Consider the following 24947-nt stretch of genomic DNA (forward strand, 5'->3'; position numbering starts at 1 on the left):
AACATAGCACACGTAGCTGACCCTAACTCTCTCATATTTAAGATAGCGTTCGACTATTCCTGTGGCGCGCTGCATTCTGAATGTTATGAATAAAAATGCGAAAATATTTCAACACCTTTGTGTACAGCGCGACGGCTATAATACCGAAATTTATGTGCGTCGGCGTGAGGTATTTTGTTTACTTTTTTTTAAATATTAGCATTTTACATATTATTTAATATCTGAACAACTTGTTTACGTCTGTATATAATAAAAGGAATCTAACTGCGTTTCGTTTTCTTACATTTTAAGCATCGGATATTATTCCAATAGTGCACACGGCTATGCTACGCAAAAGTACTTTATTACGCTTTAAAGAAAATATAGTTTTATTAAACTACTGCGGAGACTACTTTGAAGTCGTCGTGGCCTAAAGGATAAGACGTTCGGTGCATTTGTGTTGAGCGATGCACCGGTGTTCGAATCTCAGGCGGGTACCAATTTTTCTAATGAAATACGTACTCAACAAATGTTCACGATTGACTTCCACGGTGAAGGAATAACATCGTGTAATAAAAATCAAACCCGCAAAATTATAATTTGCGTAATTACTTGTGAGTCCGCGCGGGTAGGTTACCACCACCCTGCCTATTTCTGCCGTGAAGCAGTAATGCGTTTCGGTTTGAAGGGTGTTGTAACTATACTTGAGATTTTAGAACTTATATCTCAAGGTGGGTGGCGCATTTACGTTATAGATGTTTATGGGCTCCAGTATCACTTAACACCAGGTGGGCTGTGAGCTCGATCACCCATCTAAGCAATAAAAAAAAGACGTACTGACATGTCATTGTATGCGTATTCTTAGCTTGATGACGTCACCAGCACGCATAGCACTGGGAAGTGTCACCTACGTTACTCAAACAGCGCAGGCACATACTGAAACCCACGCACTTAACTTGCGTCGCTGCTGCCCATCCTACGCAAGAATGAATAGGCTGTTTCACTGAGACGTTGTTCCAAAAAAATGGACGTGGTCTTCCGGTAAACGTTTTTAGCTATTGTAGCTGTGGTGTGCTTGTACGCATATTACATTTGCAATATAATATAATATAATATATAATATATAATAATATTATAAAGAGGAAAGATTTGTTTGTTTGTTTGTTTCGAATAGGCTCCGAAACTACTGGACCGATTTGAAAAATTCTTTTTCCATTAGAAGCCGACATTGTCCCTGGTGAACATAGGCTACATTAAAAAAAAAAAAAATATTTTATTTTTTTGGTTTCATGTGTGTTTTAATGTTTCCGAAGCGAAGCGAGGGCGGGTCGCTAGTTTGCAATATTTCGAAATAGTTTTTGGGATAACCGAAATTTATGAATAAGAACTTTAAACCATTGCGGTAGTTAAAACAAAAACCTAATTTTCTTTGGGTTTTTTTTTCAGAGACTTCGCCGCTTATGAAATAGAGGATTCTGGTGGATTATTCAACACGATGAGGAGCAAGGGTTTCGTGTGGACAGGAAAAAGAAGTAGCAGGTGGCAACACTGGATACTGCGTTGAAACAAAATGGCTGCAGGTGCGCAGGCGATGGGTGGTGGACCACTCGCGCGCCTTTTAATCTTGGCAATCCTACATGTCAACTTTGTAGGTAAGTATTTAGAAGTACATTATTAGAAGTATTTATTATAAGTAAGTAGACTCCCAGTAGTCGAAAATCGACTACTATTAATTGAACAATTAATTGAAATTACCTAGTCAGGTCATAAGTATTGTCACACAGTAAAAACTTTTCTTTTAGAATGCTGGCCACAAAAAAGTTTATTGAATTCGAATTTCGAATTGTTCATGAAAATAAAAATGTATACTTTTAGAATTTTACTCATTTTTAAATATGGAGTGGACGTTTAAAGAAGACCGTGTTGCAGTTATTGCGTTGCATCGTTGCGGTTACGCGCCAATTCAAATTTTTAACATACTGAAAAATTTGAATATAACCAAAAGATTCGTTTATCGTACCATCAAACGATACAATGAAGACTCTAGTGTAGATGACAGGTCAAGAAGTGGTCGCCCTCGGTCTGTTAGGACTCCAGCAGTGATAAAAGCTGTGAAGGCGCGAATTCAAAGAAATCCCAAACGTAAGCAGAAACTGTTGGCCCTTCAGATGAGGTTAAGCAGAACCACGGTGAAAAGGGTGTTAAATGAAGACTTAGGGCTTCGGGCATATCGAAGAAAAACAGGACATCGTTTGAATGCTCGTCTAATGGACCTGAGACCGAAGAGATGCCGCGATTTGTTGGAGCGGTACGCGGGAAAAAAAAATCGGGAAATTCTTTTTTCGGATGAAAAAAATTTTACCGTAGAAGAGAGCTACAACAAACAAAATGATAAGGTGTACGCACACAGTAGTGAAGAAGCGAGCAACCGTATTCTGCGTGTCCAAGGAGGTCATTTTCCATCCTCGCTCATGGTATGGTTGGGAGTTTCTTATTGGGGCTTAACAGAGGTACATTTTTGTGAGAAAGGTGTAAAAACGAATGCAGTTGTGTATCAAAATACAGTCCTGACGAACCTTGTGCAACCTGTTTCTCATACCATGTTCAATAACAGGCACTGGGTATTCCAACAAGATTCGGCGCCAGCTCATAGAGCGAAGAGCACACAAGACTGGCTGGCGGCGCGTGAAATCGACTTCATCCGGCACGAAGACTGGCCCTCCTCTAGTCCAGATTTGAATCCGTTAGATTACAAGATATGGCAACACTTGGAGGAAAAGACGTGCTCAAAGCCTCATCCCAATTTGGAGTCACTCAAGACATCCTTGATTAAGGCAGCCGCCGATATTGACATGGACCTCGTTCGTGCTGCGATAGACGACTGGCCGCGCAGATTGAAGGCCTGTATTCAAAATCACGGAGGTCATTTTGAATAAACTTTAGTGTCATAAGAATATATGTTTTGTTAAGTTCATTTTGGTAAATGAATGGTTCCATAATGAATAAACTTGTTTCAATTATTTTACATTAAACATGTGACAGAATTTATGACCTGACTAGGTATATGTTTTACTGGTAGGACCTCTTGTGAGTCCGAGCGGGTGGGTACCACCACCCTGCCTATTTCTAGCGTGAAGCAGTAATGCGTTTCGGTTTGATGGGGGTGGGGCAGCCGTTGTAACTATAGTTGACCCTTAGAACTTATACCTCAAGGTGGGTGGTGCATTTACGTTGTGGATGTCTATGAGCTCCAGTATCCACTTAACACCAGGTGGGCTGTGAGCTCGTCCACCCATCTAAGCAATAAAAAAAAATCTTAAAAAAAAAATCTGTTCGGTTATCAAACTTGAAGCTCTGGTTATGGTCAAGGTCATAAAGTTCGTGTACTTTTAAATCGCGTTTAAATTACCGCACCTAATTTGAATACGGAATTCTTAGTGTAAAATCGATCAAATTTGAGCGTCTGTTCGGAGCAGCCGTCAAATATATTTTTTTATCTTTACGATAGAATTTCTAAACGAACCTTTAACGAGAAAAGTTCACGTAACTCTTTAGTTAAACACCAAAATGAGAATTCTCCGAATCTTGTATAATTAGGTGTATTTATGAAACCTTTAATGGAAACCTCATTACGGTTTGGTTCAAACTAATTAGCATAATATTATGATTAATTATATCATTAATTTGTTAATACATATTATTGTTTAATTTGTAATGAAATTTTATCAAATAAATGTAAAATATCTGTTTGTGTAGGATACTGTGTGGGTTCTCATCAAAATTAGACTCAACATTGAATGGTAAAGGAGCTGTCCTATTAATGGAGATGGACTAGATTAAAGTTATACAACCTTAGGTGATTTACCTAAGAGGTTTACTTCGATTGATATTCTCAATCTCACAAATAACTTATTACACAAATAAGCATGTTATATAATACTATAATTTTATAAAGTATAATATAAATAATAATACTTCAATACATACAAAACTTTTAATCCTTTTAATACAAAAACAAAACGCAGAAAAATATGAGTTGCTTTAAGTACAATTTTTATTGCAATGCATTTGAAACTTACAAAATAAATAAATAAAAAAGGAAACTAAGCACACGGGCATCTAGGTTCGAAATAGGATTCGCCATACTATAGGAACCACAGATTGATTATACTTAAATGTATAGTTTAAACATAATATGTATATACCATATAATATATAATACATACCCAGATAATATGTAAAGAAAATTAAGTTAACTAACCTGTTCATCACAGGAATTTTGGAAGGGGAATCGAACCCACGATCCTCAGTATAGAGGCTAAGGGCAATACCAATACCACTACGTCATCAGATCACTATTAATTACATATGTGTATCTCAGGGCTAGTACTGATATGCAATTTGTGGTGTTAATGGATTCTAGAACATATAGAATCGCTGCCTTGAGCCTATCTACCTATCATAGCCCCTCTTCAACTCGGATTCCTTATTTCTGACAGTCGTGTCCAAATTTTATAAGGTGCGTAATAATCCCCTACCCTGTCCGACATGCAACGTGTTGCATAAATATGTGTCGATTGTATCATAGTTAATCAATAAGTACATATCATAATATCAATAGTTCAAGTTCAATCAAAAGTGGTCGTAACCTAACGAGCAAAACGCCCGGTTTGTTTAGATAGAGCGAGGCGGCTATGTCGACGCTCAAATCCCGCAATTTTACTAATAAAATACGTAGGTACTTAGCACGTATCCAAAATTGAATTCCACGATGAAATAAGATGTTATAGTAAAAATCAAACTCGGAAAAATTTAACTTGCGTCTTTCTGGGTAGTAAGTGTTGGGTAGTAATGTAGACTTCGGGTAAGTACCACCACCCAGCCTATTTCTGCTGCGTAACATTCAGATGGTTTGAATTATTGGGATAACCTTTCAGATATTCTTAAACTGCTCTTAAACACATGCATCATATTCTAAATGTAGCTATCTACTGATGGTAGGACCTCTTGTGAGTCCGGACGGGTAGGTACCACTGCTTTGCCTATTTCTGCCGTGAAGCAGTAATGCGTTTCGGTTTGAAAGGTGGGGCAGCCGTAGTAACTATACTGAGACCTTAGAACTTATATCTCAAGGTGGGTAGCGCATTTACGTTGTAGATGTCTATGGGCTCCAGTAACCACTTAACATCAGGTGGGCTGTGAGCTCGTCCACCCATCTAAGCAATTAAATAAAAAAGCTACTGCAAAATCGACCCGCAGCAAAACTCTGCCCGTAATTACGCTGCGCCAGACGTATTGCCTTTCCAGCCTTGCGCACTTTACATACCAACTACATCAATTTATTGAGATTAAAATATTTAGTCGGATATTCGTGAGAGATTAAATTTTGACGAAGTTGTATGTGACAGTGCCTTAACGCTTCGCCGTACATTTACGACATTCGCGCGGTCTGTGTCCAGGGGTGGTTTTGTTTCGTACTCTCATTTCACAAAGTGCAAGCTTTCATAGCGTTTGCGTAAACAGCTTTTCACGACAACAAACTATTTCAGACTACTTTAAATTCCCTGAATCACCCGAGCTGATTTATTAATAGCCGTAATGTACTTCAACTGACCACATAAGAATGTAGTTGCGTCGTTTTAGAATTAGGTCTATTCCTTTTTTTTGGACGGAAGGATTCAGACATTAGGGGTTGGATTGGCTCTAACAGATGTCCGAACGTCTCCAAAGAAGCCCTAACAACTCAAAGACAGCCGCTCCGCAAATGCGTCTACCACGGAAACGTCAGGTTGTAGGTTAGGTTTCAGGTCGAACTCTTCGACGAGTTTGACGAGTACGGTTATCAGAGTCCCTACATGCACTCATAACCTTGGAGCTGCAGATATGCAATAGCTGATTTAGTATTTTATTTTATTTATTGGGTACCAACATGTTATAGATCAGTACAGAAAATTACAAATAACTTAAACATAGATTTCACACTAAATGCTAACACAATTACAGGTACCGACTGCATGCAATGATAAAAAAAGCGATTCGATGTATACGAAAAAAAAAAAACCTATAGTCTATAAGTATAACATTACATGAAAACCTTACATTATTACACATTTACTACCAAATACGCTATTACTTAATTGAATTTAATTAGTAATTCCATAAGGACTAGTAAGGGTGAACGATTACTAATATCTACCATTATTTATGCTATATATTATGTTGTAATGACAGTTGAACAAGTCCTATTGTATTGGGTAAACACTCGGAAACCAATGTAACCAATAACCATGACAACACTATTGCCACCTCAATTATCACGAAACCTCAATTGTTTCTTTATGACTATTTCTTTACACCCAAACATATGTCTGCTTAGCAAGTACCACAATCACCCTACCTGGACAGTTTTGGTACTATACATCCGAGCGGGCTCAAGTTTTATCTGAATGTTGAAACAAACCCATTCCACAAACGGACATTCGTAGTTATCTTTCAAAGCAATTCATTCAGCAACGATAAAAAAATGAGAGCCGGGTTAGAGTAGCGTGGATAACCCTTTCAGGAGTCAAAGCAATGGAATTCTCATTGAAATACAGGATACGAGGATCAAAACAGAGTAGCTCACGTTACGAAAATGCGCGCAAAAAATATCTCGATTATTTTAATCTTCATACTTGTAATTTCATATTAGATTCCAAATAAATTGATTCCTAAATTCTTTAGCAGATTTAAAAGTTAATAAAAAATATATATAACACAAAAACTTAATTCACAAAGAAAACATTAATTTTTATTTGAGTGCTCTTCGCGAGCTTTTTAAATACAAAGGTCCCGGTGCTAGCTCGTATCTAGACACTGCAAGCGGAATTGAATTAATCTCGTTGTAAAATTTTCAGTTGCCACCTTATCTTCCGTCGTATTGTCGTTTTATTATGCCTACCCTGGAACCATTAGCGAAAATGTCACAGCGAAAGCATTGTAATCGCGGCCGCGGTTCGCCCGCACAATGATGTACCCATTCGACCCTGCCTGTATTCACCCACCTTTATACTATCATACAAATTTGAGTTTCTATAATAAATGAGGATAGGCTGAACTCGTATCACTTACCAAACAGGTTCTCTTCATGATCCAAAATATATTTGGATTCAAGCTAAGTGCCCTCCACTATCGACAACGTGCTTTCGAAAAGCTCACACTTGAAACGTATGAATGAATAAACACTTTCACGAATTGTGTCGTCTACATTTCACCTCCCGGATTCTTCGCATAGGGTTAGCGAATTTCTTGCGTTGATTCACGTCACGTTGCGAGCGAGTGGCCGACAAAGGAAAGAGGGCATGCATACCTTATTACTACCTTTTTGCGAAATCCCTACTTATGTGAAACACGACATACTCGCGTAGGCAACACGGGATTATCACTACGTGTTATCGCAAAGAGAGTGGCTTTCCCGCTATTCATATTTCATATTCTAGTTAACTCTCTCACTCATATTAGATATGCTACACCTAAATCGAATTAAGTTTTATCATAAAGATCACTCCAAGTTTCTCAATGTAGACCGCTATAGTCTATTTTTCTTAACGAGTTTTGTAGCAATACATTAAATGAGGTTTTATTTTTTGCAAATGATGCTCTGTATCGTAATGTCACCACGGTCCTCATAGTAATTAATCAGGAAGTCAATGAGCCGTTTTGTTTGGACACCGCCGATGTATAATCCTTCCCTTGTGATTTACTGACAAGCACGAAATAGCTTTAATATCACGCTCTTGACCATAATTTTTGTTTATTTATTTTCTAATATACGAGATATTTATTTTATCGAGAAACATTTTTATATCTTAACAAAATCAGCGTAGCTTATTAAATGGATTGTGTTACGTCTCGAACTCTGTGTGTCAGATCATCTGATTATATCAGGAACGGACTACCTGATACCTTAGAATTTATTTTAGGTTTTTCCTGGCCAATCTAATTCAACATAGTTTTCTTTTCCTTCTATTATTCAAATATATTCTTCACTTCGATCAACAATAGTAACATTGTTGATCGAAGCTTCTTCACAAACATTATTAATAAATTCTCTTGCTATACTTTTTTCGTATTTCGAATATCATTCTGAAAACAACCAGTCAGTGTGTTCTAAATACATATAAGTAAGCCAAATCATATACATAGACACGTGTAAAATTACGCCTAAACTATTCATATCATATTAATTTTCCGACATTTCAAATAATTTTCCATTGTCCTGGTAACGTAAGTTTGGCGTTGTCATGGCTCTGTAAAATAAGCGTCAGAGCAGATCACGAATCGCACACATTTTATTCACGCTTACTAGGTACTCGATAAAATCATTGAAATGAAAACACTATCCGAGAAAGTCTAAAACACAATCGCCCCACAAAAATACACTTAAAACAAAGGTCAAAAACCCCATAAAGTAACGTAGCAATAAGGAAACGTTGAAGAACAAAGCCTCGAGAAACAAATGCTTATATTTATTGCCGTTATCTTATTTGCATGCAATTCACTGTATTGCTGTCCCCGGCATACACTGTTGGACTGGCTTTCGACTTGTTTATAGAATATTCCCTCATAAACATGCAGATTGCGGATGAGGCGCGTTTTTTTTATGTAAAATTGGGAGGAAGGGGAACGATTTTATTTATTGCCCTCTTGACTTGGTGGCGCGTCAAGATTGTCAGTGCTGTCGACGTGAGATATTACTGCCACTTCATATATGTGAATTTCGTTTGTTCACGAATATGTGAAACTGTGAATGCTATGTCTTTTTTTTGTTTTAATGATTTTAGATCTAACAATCATTTGAAATACTTCTATCGAAAACATAGCGTGAGTAAAATTGAGAAGTTAATTTTTGAAAATTTCTTGTCATTTGAATTATAATGATAATTGTCGCTTACTACGTATTATATAAATTCCAATGATTGTATTCCATTGTGACAATTTGTAATCCATAGATTACGTAAACGAAGAATGACGTAAATATTAAAAAAATGAAGATATCGTTGTGCTTTGAATGCCAACAAGTATTTGCATCAAAAATTATTGTGTCATGGGTAAAATAATAATCATGATTTTAATCCCTCATCTATGGATCATTTTCTTTTTTTATATGTTATATTCAGTTATTTTTATAAGTATTTAATACTTTAAAAGTGCAATACTAACGTACAATTATTTTCATTCATTCATTTCATTGTCATTGATTGATTTCTTAATCAATTTAATTGCTTTGAATTCTCTCCTGAGATGTAGGAAAGATACAAAAATGCATTGGCTACAAATATAATACCTTTAACCAAAATAGCTTCCAACTAAGAATCGAACCTAGACCCCAACAAAATACATTTTCAGAGTCAGCAATCACTATGCCAACAAAGACATTTGATACGCCCCAGAATGAGATAATGTATTGAAATACATATTAATATAATATTAACATTTTACTATTAAATAGTTCCTAAAGTTTTTCAATTCAGACAAAGCCTTTAAATAATATAACAAAATAAATCACGAAAACGCACTTTAGATCCATATAAATATTATTGCCTTTCTTCTTTTTTTTTCCTACCTAAGCTGATGGTCTAGAGAGACCATATTAGCGTAACCTTAACTAGTTAGTAGGTGAGCTCACGGGGCTCAAACTGACAATATTGCTAACACGAACCCTAGCAAGAGCCGGCTTCGCAGAATCTACCACCGGATCGGAAACGCGACCCGCTGAGAAGATCCGGCGAGAAACTCAGTGGGCTGTGTCTGTGGGTTAATTTACTCGCCGAGCATTTCGTCGCAAGAGACAGATTCGACGAGAACGATGACCGGTATTATTATTACCCATTTATGTAATGTAGTATGATGTACATCGTACATTCGCAATCAACTAGTGATGCGCAGTCGCGTAATTACCCTTACGTTTACTTCTTGACCGGGCGGGATTTTCAAGTGAAACTCCATACACTAAGATCGGTCACACATTTCTATACAAACTCCCCTGCGACGCGTTACGGATGAGACGCGGGTAATTAAAAACGTGACCGTCGTCACTTGTCGGCCAAACGCCCATAAGGGTTTTATCTACTCCGCGCCACCCTCCACAATAAGCCGTGTTTATTTATTAAAACGAAACTTTCATCTGTATCTCTTAGTGTTTTACTACGTTCATTTTATTTTTGGCGTCTTCCATTTTTTATAATGCCACTAAATGTAATATGTTACGAAAATTTATGCGATGTAAAATTGTTGCGTTACGGCGCGGGCTCTCGTATCGAAAACTTAAGGGGGCGTCAGTGATTTTATTAACTGTTTGCTCTTGTGCCCTCGTAAAATTCGTATCTTAAGCACTCGTCTATGAGGCCAAGCGGGTCGGCACCGACGTCATTTATATATTTGCCTTAATGCAATCATGCATTACTGTTTGAATTTTGAGATAGATTATGAACTAATGTTAGGACTCATAGAGATCTATATCGAAGTTTGCGGCTTTTTACGAGCCTTGATAGGCTGGCGAGTTTACGACTTTGTATCGCTAGACGGTAATCGGAAAATAGAAACATGGATGAGATGCATGTCGTGGCTATGCTACGACTAGAACGCGGGACTATTTCGCGACAGGACTAGGAAAGTGTTACCAATCTTTGCGACATAACATACCTACTATTACCTACCACACTCACAAAAAGAATTAAAGAAGTCAAAACGAGTTCAATTTATAAATTTATCACAAATATCTAATTCTGTTTCCACCTAATAATCCCTAACCAAGTAAGCTATAGTTTTCGGAACATCAAATATACACATACAATTAACACACGATAAAATTATAGACCTAGTTTTGATTAAACTATCATAATTTTTTCTATGACATGCTGTAAGCCCGCACGGATAACGCATCCCTATATTCTCTCCGCGAACAATCATGAATACTATTATAGTTTGAAGGATAGTACTCTATGCATGGTATTTTCTGGCCTGAGAAGAACTCTAAAAACGACTGTGGGAGGCGTGTCGGAAAATGGCAATTGACAAGCATACTGTGCGTCAAAAATGGTCATGGGTCGGCCATGAGATAAGTCTTGGTTATGACCATCCAGGGCAAGCGCAAAGTAGGCCTTCCAAAGCTCATATGGCGGTATAGCCCAGACTAGAGCCTAGATTAGAGACTAACCTAGCCTGAAGTAAAATGCGTGACCGTAACCCAAGACAGAACGTGATGACGAAAGACTGTTGAAGCCCTTTTTCCCATTTGGGCACTTTAAACTAACAAACAACTGTATATTTCAAGGTGAGTAGTAACATACGTATGGTGATATATATATGAGCTCCAGTAAAGGCTTAATAATAAGTGAGCCAGAAGCTCATCTGCCCGTTGCTAATAAATCATGTCAAAGAACAAACTCCCGCGAACTCGAAAAATCAAGTTCCCGTAATTAAGTACAAGAAAGTACAGCTCGGGAAAATACTCGGCTTACGAAGCTTTGTCTAAGTTGCGGCAGCTATTTTACGCATCAAACTTTCCGTTGACGAAATTTATTCATGACGTGATCCCTCGTAAATACATTTGGGGGTTTATTGTCGTAATGAATTTGATATGGTTTATGAAAATAGAATTACCCCTGTTTCCCGTATCATCATTTTTTTTAAAGTTTTTCCTTAAAATCGGAAATGTAAATCGATTTTACTAAAGCGAGAAAACTACACCATCGAAACATACACTTTACAATTTTTTAATCGAATTGAACTTTTATTTCTAACTAGCTAGCCCGGCAGACTTCGTAGTGCCTCAATCGATAAATAAAAGACCGACGGGGGACACATCAAAGGAAAAACAAAATTATTATTTTTATTTAATTCCGAACATTTTCATATTTATCGACCTTTTAAACCTTCTCTGGACTTCCACAAATAATTCAAGACTAAAATTAGCCAAATCGGTTCAGCCGTTCTCAAGTTTTAGCGAGAATAACGAACAGCAATTCATTTTTATATACATATAGAGATTTTCCCTAACACTCGCCGTCATCTATGATTGTGACCGCTTTGCATTGTATGGACCCTTTATTTTTCTGACCGCTAAAGCTGCAAAAGGCATGATGAAACAGACATACTACAATCGGATTTACAAAAGATTTACGTGAATTTTTCACATGTTTAGGGTTCCATATATAAAAAAATTACAATTCCGTGATTATTTCTATCCGTATGTAACTATTCAGATGAAATTTCGTAAGTTGAAGCATAAAAACCATATCTTAATCATATCTTATCCATAACTTATCGGAAGTGCGAAAAAACGTCAAGGGCTGGCACTAAAATGTAAATAGAATAACGAAACAATTCACATGGAACTTCTTCACGAGTAAAGTAGTAGGTGAAATAAAAAAGATGTGTGGTGTCGTAGGACACCGGATAGGAACGAAGTTCCGTATTATAAAAATGTTAATTTTAAGTTCTATTCGAGGTATAAAGAAAATAATTATTCGGGTATACATTTTTTATTATGATTTTTTTATTAATAAAAATAAAATAAAAAACTACTTTACAAAGTTATCAACTTTATTTTATTCACAATGATTTATAAAAAATATATATTAAATAATATACAAAGAAACAGCTATTTATGTGAATAATAATAATAACCATCATAACGGAGACTATACATTAGCACTGTATAGCCATCAAACTAAGCCTATACATAAATAATAAAAATCTTACGTTACGGACGTTTTTTCCCGGTTACGGTACTCCTCCGCAACGTCCCATAAGGAACTTCGTTCCAAAAATTAGAACATAAAACAATTTCTTTTCAGTTATTTTGCTGGTTAAAATAACAAAAGAGGACTCATTTTTGTACTATAACGTCCAGGTCAAGACAACCTGACCAGGTCCCTTCGATTTCCTTTACGACACGCATTTGTCCAGTGAACATTAAATATGAGGTTTACGAAAATTTCAGCGCGCAGGCAATAAATAAAACCACTTAAAACTTTTAATATGTGGAAAGAAATTTATTCACGGCGAACATGTCCTATCAAAATATCTCGGGCCACACACGTTATGTCGACACATTCTTCTCCTAAATTGAAATTCTCGAACAGTCTCCCTTTCGTAACCGGGAGCGGGTCAGAGCCAAAAGACAAATACTTTGAATGTTCGATTAATGTGATCAAATATCATTTTTCTTTGAAGGAGACGTACGGAACCTTTGTATTGTCTCTTCAAGTTTAATAACGAACTCAGTTGCTTGGAACACTTAAAATGGACGTGGATGGAAAATGCACGGCATTTTTCATTATCAACCAGGAATTGCGCTAGTTGAGGTTTCTCTTTCTAAATTGATTTGAAAAAATCGATTTAATAAAAATATTCAATGAAAATTAGAATTAAATTTTTTAAGTACATTTTTAAAATGACTTTTTTGTAAGCAGAGATGAGTGGACTAACTCATAACCGATCTGATGTTTAAATTGCATTAGAGTAATGACATAGCTTTAAAACCGAAACGCCCAAATATTACGCTGTTAAAATCGATTTGTGGTCATACCAAGACCGAGATAAGAGTTATATTTAGATACGTAAGGTTTCATACATTTACAAACTATTCACTGTAATCGAAATTTGAAATTCAAAATTCACTCTCCACCAAACTTGGAATATAGTAAAAACTATTCACTATTAGAATCGATACCGTTATCAAAATGCACCCGTGCTAGACGGTTCAAAGGCCGGCCCGACCGCCTCAAAGGATGTGTTCGTAGGAAACAAGCCGTACGTTCCCACTCAGATCAATGTACAAGGGTGTAGAGAGCTCCTCTTTCCTGTACCATCATGAGCACTTCACACAAAACTCATCCTTTCTTACGTTTCGTACAAAGAACGCCTTTCATTATTCCCTGCGATTATTTCCACCAACTTTTTGCGGTTTTATTCGACAAAACATAATATTACTTCTCTCAGTTTCCATTCCTAAAGGTTTCAATGATACCAGTTTATTTTACTCTTAGAAATTACAAAGGTAGTCCGACCTGATTGTTTCACTCGAATACTAAATTGTTTTTTTTTCCTTCCTACCTATGCTGGATAGCCTTGAGAGGCTATTTCAGCTTCACTCTAACGTGTGTAGGTGAGCTCACGGGGCTCAAACCGGAGTGTTGCTAACACTGACCCTAGCAAGGGCGGTGCTTCGCAGAATCTACCACCGGATCGGAAACGCGACCCACTGAGATCCGGCGAGAAACTCAGTGAGCTTAAATTGTACTGCTTAGTGCTCACGAGCAAATCTAACGGATTAATATATTTCGACTAAGCAATCTGAATATGATCCTGTAATCCACAAATATGATCTTATCATAGTATAAAGCAATGCAATAAATTATACATAGTTTTGGCATAATTTAAAACTAAAGGAGAAACTGGGAATTGTGATTCCCGGACGTGTTTCCGTTTGAATAAATTTACATTGAGCTTAACGCTTCAGTGACCAGTTGAATTATGTTTATGGTCTGATTTTACTAGCACTCTAGGTACAAGTCTCGATCTTAGAATGTGACAAGGCTCATGTACAATGGAGAGTTGGGAGTTTCGTCGAATAAAATATTTAATTTATTAGTACTCTGAACTCTCGTAGATGTAACTCGCTCTTTGCGGGTAGTCGATAAAATAACTTTCTCAGCTTACTATAATACATCTCAAGTTGCCTACTTAAAATCACAGAATAATATAATCGTAGACAATTACTATTAAAATCACTAATCAATTGTTAAAAGTTACTAATGTTCTAAAAACGAGAATAAATTTTTAAAAATATATTTAAATCAATATTTAATGACCTTAAAATGATCGCTTAAATCGGTCACTAAAATCTATTTCTTAATGCGCTTTTATAAGCCTCAACTGTATGTATCTACCTAATATCTAAGTGAATAACTTGATGTAGTTTTCAATAAAATCACCGATAAAAAAAGTTGTGTTCGATCATGAATTTTGATAAATAAAAATCGTTTGATAATTTTAAAGATAGCACTCTAACACTTTAACGGCCGTCTGGTGTAGTGGTAAGTGCCACGGTCACTACACAAGGGGGTCGCGGGTTCGAATCCCGCCAAGGGAAGATATTTGTATGATAAATATAAATGTCTTTTCCAGGGTTATGAATGTATATTTAATATGTGTATGTGTATAATAAAAATCTTACATTTATTTCCGTTATGTGGTACCTGTAACACAAATTCTTTACGAACTTATCACGGGACCAGTTAAGGTGGCGTGACTGTTAGTAAATATTTATTTATTACTCTTTTAAAAAACACTCTTTATCGTTATTAATATGATTTAAAATTATTTCGAATGCATACATAATATATCAGATGTGCATTTTTTATTGCACCACATTTGTTTACAGTGCGGGTCTCATTCATTCATTTTCCTGAGCCACGAGAGCCAGCATTTTAGGAGGCCGTTAGCATTGTTATTCAGTCGACGGAGTCGCGGCCGCGCACGCTCCCGGCTTATCGTCCTTCCCCAGCCGTTGTAAATTAAATAAATACACACCTAATGAGCGGAAATACAATGCATGACTAAGCTAAATAATTTCTTCATCATTTATACGCGAATTATTGTCTTTGCTTTGCTGAATTGTGAGTTTGAAACTTTGAAATGAATAGGTAACTGTTTATGAAACATACAAGGAGTAATTTTTGGTTTCGTCTACGTTAAAATTGCAATAATATATTGCGTTATAATAGTGATAGTAAATTTTTAAAAAGCTTGAAGTCCTTGTGGCCTAAACGATAAGACGCCTGGTGCATTCGTATCGAGCGATGCGACGGTTTCCGTGTTCGAAGCCTTCAGGCAGGTGCGATTTTTTTTTATGAAAAATGCACTTAACATATATTCACGAATGATTTCCACACTAAAGGAATATAAATAATACTGGTGATAGTGCGTCTTGTGAGCCCGCACGGGTAGATAACTTAATGTCTATTTCTACAATAAAGCATTAATAGGTTTCGGTTTGAGGGGCAACCGTTGTACTGTAAAAGCTGGGACTTAAAACTCATGTCTCAATGTGATTACTGAATACCAGGTGAACTGTGAGATCGTCCATCAACGTATGCAATAAAAAAACAATGACAACGAACACTTGATATTTAATTTTGTTCAGGTGACATACTCATTTTCTCTTGTCCTATGTTATAGTATTTATTGCTACAAATACGTAGACGAGTAAAAACAACATATATATGCTCCACAGCGCTGTCAGCAAGTAGCATTTCAAACAGTTTTTTTTTCTTATTGCCCTAGCAGGAAGACGAGCATACGGCCCATGATGGTAAGTGGTTACCGTCGCCCATGGACTTCAGCAATGCCAGGGGCAGAGCCAAGCCGCTGCCCACCGCCTTATACTCTCGACAAGCCTCGTTTGAAGAAGGACATGTCATAGCGCTCGGGAAACACCTTCTGTCCTATCCTAATCTCTATCATCAGAGTGAAGTGATTACAGTAAAAGAAAATGTCCTGAATTTCATTTAAAAACACGTTGAAAATCTTATTCTAGTTCATCGCGTTGTATATAAAGGAACACACGGCCATTTTCGGGACTTCCAACCCACGTAGGCTTAGATAAACCAACAGGTAGAACTAACTGCTCGTAACCTAAATATTTTATGAGTTTCTAAAACTTGGTCTAGGACGTATAGTGAACCCGTACGTATTGGCATCGTCATTCTACCTAATACTACCTTCAAGCAGTTACCATTATTATTTGAAGCATTGGACAATGGTTACACAATACATTTGGGACTTTGACTACATGTCTCAAGTATAAGTAGTGGTATTAACTTGTTTATAGTCTCCGGTAGTTACTTAATCCATATCTAGTGGAAAAAACTTTATGGTTTTTGTTTTTTATTGTTTACATGGGTGGACGAGCTCACAGCCCACCTGGTGTTAAATGGTTACTGGAGCCCATAGACATCTGCAACGTAAATGCGCCACCCACCTTGAGGTATAAGTTCTAAGGTCTCAGTATAGTTACAACGGCTGCCCCACCCTTTAAGTCGAAACGCATTACTGCTTCACGGCGGAAGTAGACAGGGCGGTGGTACCTATCCGTGCGGATTCACAAGAGGTCCGACCACCAGTAGACTGATCTTTTATACATGTGGAATCTTCTTCTATTCGGTTTGGGCCAATGAGACAGTTAAGGGCTTCATACAAACTTGATTTTTATTCCGACTTTCTTATTACAAGTAAATAAAATACAAACGTATTTCGTCTTCAGAGGTACACTGCGTGTCTGCTGTTGCGACCGGTAACTACCCTCATTCCTCCTCAAGGTTAAAAATAAAACGGTGTTCAACATTCATTCGCCATCTTTCTTACCTCCTAACACGTCATCTCCTATTTCACTTAGTCATGGTCCATATCTGTAATTCATCCATACCGTTTCTATCCTACATACATGTATGATGATCTTCTCAAAAGGCTTTTCCTCTTAGAAATGACGGTAACTCATATCAATTCAGTTATATAAAACCGTTGTACAACACGTTTTGTAAGTTGACCCACGTCATAGGAAGCGCAAAGTGCTCCGATAACGGGCGTAACCGCGGCCTATCGCTTTTTGATAGCATCACTTTTCCCAACTTGCCATCTGACGGCCATTAGGTTCGGGATATTGAAAAAGTGAGCCCGACCGATCGACATACATACATAACAATCTACGCGCTACTACCAATGATTTATTTATTTTTTTCGTTAACGGATTGAATCTGTTGCAATTGTTATGTTGTACACGGATTTTGTCTTTCCGAGATCGTGTTTTTTATCAATTATTATTAATCGTATTACGAGACGTACTACTACTTGAGATATTAGTTTAAAACTTAATTCCACCATAGATACTATTCGCGTTTTTATGTTGTACTTATAAGGTTAATAAATAATAAAATAAGTAATATTTCTTACGATTGTAAGCTGGCCATTTCATGCGCGCTACAAATGCCATTTCTATCTTACTTATGTGTACAACGATGTAAATCAGACGCGTACTAAAAAGCTACTAAAGTGCGATCACAAACACAAAGGCAAAACGCTTTTTCACTTTTAAATGATTGCGAATGTCTGGATTTCACATCTTTTAAAACTTATTGTCCTAGTTCTAGAATGAAGCCAGCGATACCTACTTGCCCAGCCCTAATAACACAGTGTTTCTTGACTCGCTGAGTTCTGATCCAATAAAAGTCCAAGAAAATTGTTTTGTTACCGTCAATTAACGTTTAATTCTACCTTCCTGCGGTCACGTATACCTTATAAGACAGGTCACGAAATACATTAATCTCGATAATTTAATATGAATAATAATTTTACAGACCGACACGGCAGATCATATGATATGAACAATGATTTAATAAATGATGAAAATTCCTTGCCATTTTACTGGATGTGAATTATTAATTAAAAAGTTATGAACAATTTAGTCTTTTTATATAAATCGGTCTTTTTGAAGACCAGTATGAAGTTTTACATCAAAAACGTATGTTTTCTTGTAAACGGTAGCAAGCGATTTTATTATACCCAAGCAACGGTGTCTACTCACCATCAGTGGGATTCGTGCGGTCTATGAAGGCGATTAAAAAAGTATTGATATTAACTAATATTGGTAGATGAATTTACGATTCATATGAAGTAACGCAATTATTGGAATTTATAAGCACTAATAAAGTGAAATACACAGAACACACCCGACGCTCTGGTAACATCATCTTCCACTTGTGTCTAATATAGAAATTAGGTTTTTAAATAGGTAACATTGAAACCTAACTACGAGCTAATCAGAACTCATATAAATACCATAATATACGCTTTTACACCGGTCACCGTCCTCGTCGAACCCGTCGCTTGCGACGAAGGGCTCGACGAATGAATTAACCATTAACCCATAGACACAGCTCACTGAGTTTCTCGCCGGATCTTCTCAGTGAATCGCGTTTCCGATCCGGTAGTAGATTATGCGAAGCACTGCTCTACCTAGGGCCAGTGTTAGCAACACTCCCGATTTGAGCCCAGTTAGCTCACCGACACGTGAAGGAGAAGTTGAAATAGCCTCTTAAGGCTATCAGCATAGGTAGGAAAAAAGAAAAAAAAAAATACGCTTTTACTTTTTCTTAGAATGTGGTCTTTTAAATGACACCGTTCCCGTAAGAGAAATCGGACGATACATTTGCAAGAAAAAATCGCCAAAAGTTATGCAGGTGGTCAGGAACCACTATTCTGCAAACTTCTGCCGCGTTACTCAAGCATATTCAGAGTTGAAGGGTAGAATAGCTGTCCTAAAATATAATTGAGATTTCAACCTTATGCCGCAAAGTGGGTGGTAGCATTGCTCTGTCTATGGACTTCAATAATCATTTAACACTAGGTAGACCAAATCTGGTTCACCCATATAGGTAAAATAAACGTTAATTATGATCGACTCAAGTGCTACATACAGACAAGACATAAAACCTCATTCAAAAATTATTTATAGACTGTTCGAAAGAATCATTCCGGCCCTTGGCACTTTTTACACAGCGGAACACGGCAAAGGGGTTTGCTGTTTGAGCTCTTTAATTGATTTAAATGCGATCATATGTATGATGTTTTAAATTCACACGAATATTGCACAAATCAATTTCAACCGTTTTATATGTCAGATTTGTCATACGAGTTCACTCATTAAGTTCTGTTTACTGGGAGATATTACATATTTAATGGCGACACGCTTATAGCCGATGTCGAAGAGCGGGAATTGCGAATGCTATCAAGAAGAACCTTTTTTTATATTCTTTGGATAATCGTATATTTGAGACGAAAAACTCTACGTCTAAATGACCTTTTCACATCTTTATAAATACTCAAAAGACTTTGACAAACCGCTTCTATAAAATTCCCTTAACGAAAATATATAAACACAAAATTTATTAACATTGTCACCTGAAATTAAGAGTGATTTCAGTTCTTTCTAATATTAATTATACACAAACAGTGAATGCAATATAAGCACCCAGAGACGGCAATCATTGGCTCACTAGCGCGCTCCTCAAGGCACATCACATCTTTCATTTGACCTCACCTTAATTGTTATACTGTTTATCCTGCCGGCAGTTTCTTTTATTTACACAACGCGTGTAATTCGTTTACCCGTGAGAATAGCTTCAACACGTGCCTCCGTCTAGACGAATTATTGACCGTAATGGACTTTGTGCCCGGACGAATGTGGAACAACTTTTTTCCTCGGTTCGCACAAAGAAGTTAATATTTACAAGCTAAAGATAACATTAAATACTTTTTGTCGCCGTCACGAATTGAATTTGGCTTTTATTATGAACGTTCTTAATGGAGTCTGGTTTTTTGAGTAAAATTGATGTGTTTGTACTTTGGTTATGCCACAGTAAGTGCATACATAATACGTATATTATTATAGATATGTTCCTAGTCCAAAATAAAAACATTTTAATAGCAAGCCGAACTTTGAGTGTTCGTTTTTTATCCTGATGATCCTGGTCAGGATATTAAATCAATCAAATTTGAGCATTATCATTGGGTCATTGATAATTGTACAATTTTTCAAGTTACATGGACGACTTCAAATTTGTGAAAACTACCTTGAAAAATTTCGTTATATATAAATAGATAAATTTATATTAATCTAATTAGAAAAAGAGCGTGTAATAATAAGATTCACATATTGATAGTTAATAGAACCGGGTAGTCTTTCCATAAAATTTACATCTGAATAACTAGTCCAATATTACTGAAAGTATTTACGACAGTTATACAGAATGCCGAGAGAATAAACCCAAAGCAAAAAATCCGAAAAAAAAATGGAAGCAAATTAAAGATAATACAATAATACGAAACATTTCCGTGAAACTCGTCGAGATAGGACAAAGAAAGGGAACGAATCTGTTCCCATCAAAACTTGGAAGACGCCCGACCTCAGCAATTAAGTCACTCGAAATATTTAATGAACAGCGCTAGTTCCGCTACGGAAATGACACTTAATCGGTTTAACTTCGCCTCAAAACTTAACCTCCCGACGCTCTTCCCCCTAAATTTTTCCCCACCACAAAGACCTACGCTGCAGCAAAGAAGTTAGAGAATGTGCAATTATGAGATTGTTTTAATTTAGAAACAATGTTGTTAAAGAATTCCCTTACTTCCAGTGAGCTCTACGCAATCTCGAACCAGAATTCTTGGTTTAGTACAAGATTGTTTTACGGTTATTGCTTTCTTGTTTATTTTTGATTTGATTTTTATCTTAATCGCGTTTTCGAATTCAATATTCTAATTTTGTTCTTGAAACGTAAGATATGATGGAATTTATTACGAAATAATCATTCTTTATGGGAAATGTAACCTAAAGTCTAATGAGTATAATCAGAATGATCGTGTGGGCTTTGAACGTTATCGATTATTTTTCCGAATCGTGGATATTTTTGTTCGTTTTGAGGCATGAGGCCAAAGTCATCAAAGTCACCGGTGTTCGAATCCCAGGCGGGGTACCAATTTTTCTAATGAAATACGTACTTCACAAATGTTTACTATTAACTTCCACGGTGAAGGAATAACATCGTGTAATAAAAATCAAAAACCCGCAAAATTATAATTTGCGTAATTACTGGTGGACGGACCTTTTGTGAGTCCGCACGGGTAGGTACCACCACCCTGCCTATTTCTGCCATGAAGCAGTAATGCGTTTCGGTTTGAAGGGTGGAGCAGCCGTTGGAGCTATTCTGAGACCTTAGAACTTATATCTCAAGGTGGGTGGCGGCATTTACGTTGTAGATATCTATGGGCTCCAGTAACCACTTAACACCGGGTACACTGTGAGCTCGTCCACCCATCTATGCAATAAAAAAAATCCGGACCGACTAGCACTGCGCCCTGTCTTCAGTAATAATGTAGAAAATAAACACGATGCTTGTGTTTTTCTTGTAATTTTTTCTTCCAAAAATAAACTGTCAGTTTTCGTAGAGTTTTCCAAAGCAATTTCTGTACTTTTTTTGTAGACTAAGAATAGAATATACTTGATACTAATTTAAAATCGAACAACAGAATAAACAGTACATATATAAAACACTCTATTCCCAACAGTCTTTGTGACAACCAAGATCGAAATCAAAGTAATTATTCAGGTCTAGTTCTGCAGCCCGTACCTGACGACACAACACATGAATATTTAATGGCCTTAAGGTATATTTATTTCGTGCTTTGCTCTTAACCTCTCCAAATACATTCAAACAACAATAACATTGGGTTACCGACTACAGAGCCTGGAAGACTTCGACGTCCGAAATAAAGTTTGGCCCAACATTTAACTAGTTGGAGCAAACAAATCCAGAGCGAGAGTCTAGTGGCGCGAAATGCAGTCGAATACGTCGCAGGCAACTTGTTCGTAACGACTTCAAAAACATCTACGAAAATATTTGTTTTGAACGTCAACGACGTCTCGGCTTCACGAGACGTAAACTCCTCAAGTAACGTTCACGCTTTTTGTGGTATAGTTATTATATATTATCACTACATAGTATAAAATAAAGCCGCTTTCTCTGTCCCTATATCCCTATGTATGCTTAAATCTTTAAAACTACGCAACGGATTTTGATGCGGTTTTTTTTCATAGATAGAGTGATTGAAGAGAAAAGGCCGTGAAAAGAAAATTAAATGAAATGTCGAATGTAGAGATAATGTTTGATCGGTTGGCGTGAATTGTAAGTGGCGGAACTTGACGCACCCTAAGGCATTTGTCAACGAAGGACTTGCCGATATCATTTACACCAGTTCCGCACCGCTGTTTATTTAGTTTTGATGTCGCGTGAGTTAACTTGAGACAACATGTCACTGTTTGAACTTTCGTTTCAATAAATTTAATATACGGTTTGTTTTTAATTTTATTTCTGATTTGTTTTGACTTTGTTTTGTCTTCAAAGACTGATTCTAGTATACAAGTGCCAAAAGATTTTTTTTGTTTCTATTTTAAACTGTAATTATTATTTTTTCAATGAAAAAAAAAAATCAAAAATAAACAACGTAAGATTAGAAGACTGTTGTTTATACAGTCGCAAAGTTCAAAGCAATTAGTAACTACTTTTCGTAATTTCAAAACAATACCTTCAAAACAAAACAATACCTACACAATATTCAACGCCTATATTCTTCTTGTATTATAAAACTGAAAAAGTATTATGTTAGTTCAATTTAGATACTTTTTAGAAACTATATAAGATATTGCATAACGTTAAAGAATATCTGCTGTCGAATTAATAGGTTTTATCGACTTTTAATTATTTAGATTAAACTGGCCAAGTGGAATATTATTATTAAAACCTTTACCTACCTTAATAAAAAAAAAAGTGCGTGCGTACAAAGTACACATGTCAGAAGTGAAACTTTTTTGGCGGACTAATTTATAAGTCTTGCTTATATTTATACAAATCTAAAACTTTAGATTTCCGAGACTTAGAGGAAGCGAAAAAGGAAGATATGTTCCCGCCAAAAGTCTGTCAAATGTCAATCTCAAACCTCAGTGTTGACAGTCACATTTAGATTTCTAAATTGTAAATTACTAATATTTTGCCAATAGAATTGACTAATTTTATTTCATGCTATTTGATTAATGTCCCAAATTCTTTTCATTTCATTTCAATTCCTATTAACATTTTTCACAAAAAAATAATAAAATATGTATGATACATTTGCCTTTCCAGTTGGAAAAATACAACAACTACTACTACTGACATTTTACAAGTACTTAATTTCAATAGTAGTTTGATGTCACTTCCGTTGCATACCTGCGTGACTTCTGTAAAATTTTTACCCTCATGCGCCTAAAGAAGTTTCACTTCAAAAGAAGGATAAAATATAACAGCGCATCGGTTTCCGAAAGTAACACCAAAACCAGACAAATGTTAAGTTTCGTTTTAAAACGGGAACTCAAATTTGTAATGGCCAATCAATTCGTATACATTTGAAACAGAAATGTTAACAGGCCTACCCGGTGTAGGTCGACATTTCGTTGGTTCTAAATATAGAACGTGAAAAGCGCTTGTACGTATATTGGTGACATTTATACGGGGGACATTTGCAGTGGTGTTTCACTTGACCCATTCCCCTTGTCCGTGTATGGCTCTTAGCATGAACCAGCAACTAATTTATTGCATTAATTTGCTTATGTTTATCGTTTTTAGAACAGTGTTCAACTAACACACCTTTTGAAATTCGATCGAACTTAAAATTTATTTATTTTCCAAAATCAGTTTAGTTTTTTTTAAACTTTTTTCGTTTAACGTCCCCTAGGTAAAACTTTTAACTGTCTTATAGGAAAACATATATTTATGACAAAAACAGGTGAGTAAATAGTCAAACGAGTCAAGATACCAAACATCTTTAACAAGATTAAAACTAGTCTTCCAGATGCTGTGACGTTATACGACGTCCGTAGCACAAAAAAGTGTAAAGCATTCGAAATATAGGAAATAATAATAAAAAAAAAAAAACTTGATAACAATTTTAAATCATGTTTTTTTTTTTTTATTGCTTAGATGAGTGGACGAGCTGACAGCCCACCTGATTTTAAGTGGTTACTGGAGCCCATAGACATCTACAAAGTAAATGCGCCAACCACCTTGAGATATAAAGTTGTAAGGTCTCAGTATAGTTACAACGGCTGCCCCACCCTTCAAACCGAAACGCATTACTGCTTCACGGCAGAAATAGGCAAGGTACCTACCCGTGCGGACTCACAAGAGGTCCTACCACCAGTAATTACGCAAATTATAATTTTGCGGGTTTGATTTTTATTGCACGATGTTATTCCTTCACCGTGAAAGTCAATCGTGAACAATTGTTGAGTACGTATTTCATTAGAAAAATTGGTACCCGCCTGAGATTCGAAC

General features: G+C 36.4%; 1 protein-coding gene across 2 annotated transcripts in view; it reads left to right on the forward strand.

Moving 5' to 3' along the window:
* The window catches only part of DIP-beta (Dpr-interacting protein beta), a 75263-nt gene that overhangs the window by 17233 nt on the left and 33083 nt on the right, over positions 1–24947 (forward strand). For both annotated transcript variants that reach the window (XM_028173112.2, XM_089727636.1), the window contains exon 2: positions 1426–1631. In XM_028173112.2, coding sequence (XP_028028913.1) covers positions 1550–1631 — 82 coding nt within the window. In that variant the 5' untranslated portion in view covers positions 1426–1549. The remainder of the gene's footprint in view (positions 1–1425; positions 1632–24947) is intronic.

Source organism: Bombyx mandarina, chromosome 05, assembly GCF_030267445.1.
Source record: "Bombyx mandarina strain Sakado chromosome 05, ASM3026744v2".
Classification (NCBI taxonomy): Eukaryota; Metazoa; Arthropoda; class Insecta; order Lepidoptera; family Bombycidae; genus Bombyx; species Bombyx mandarina.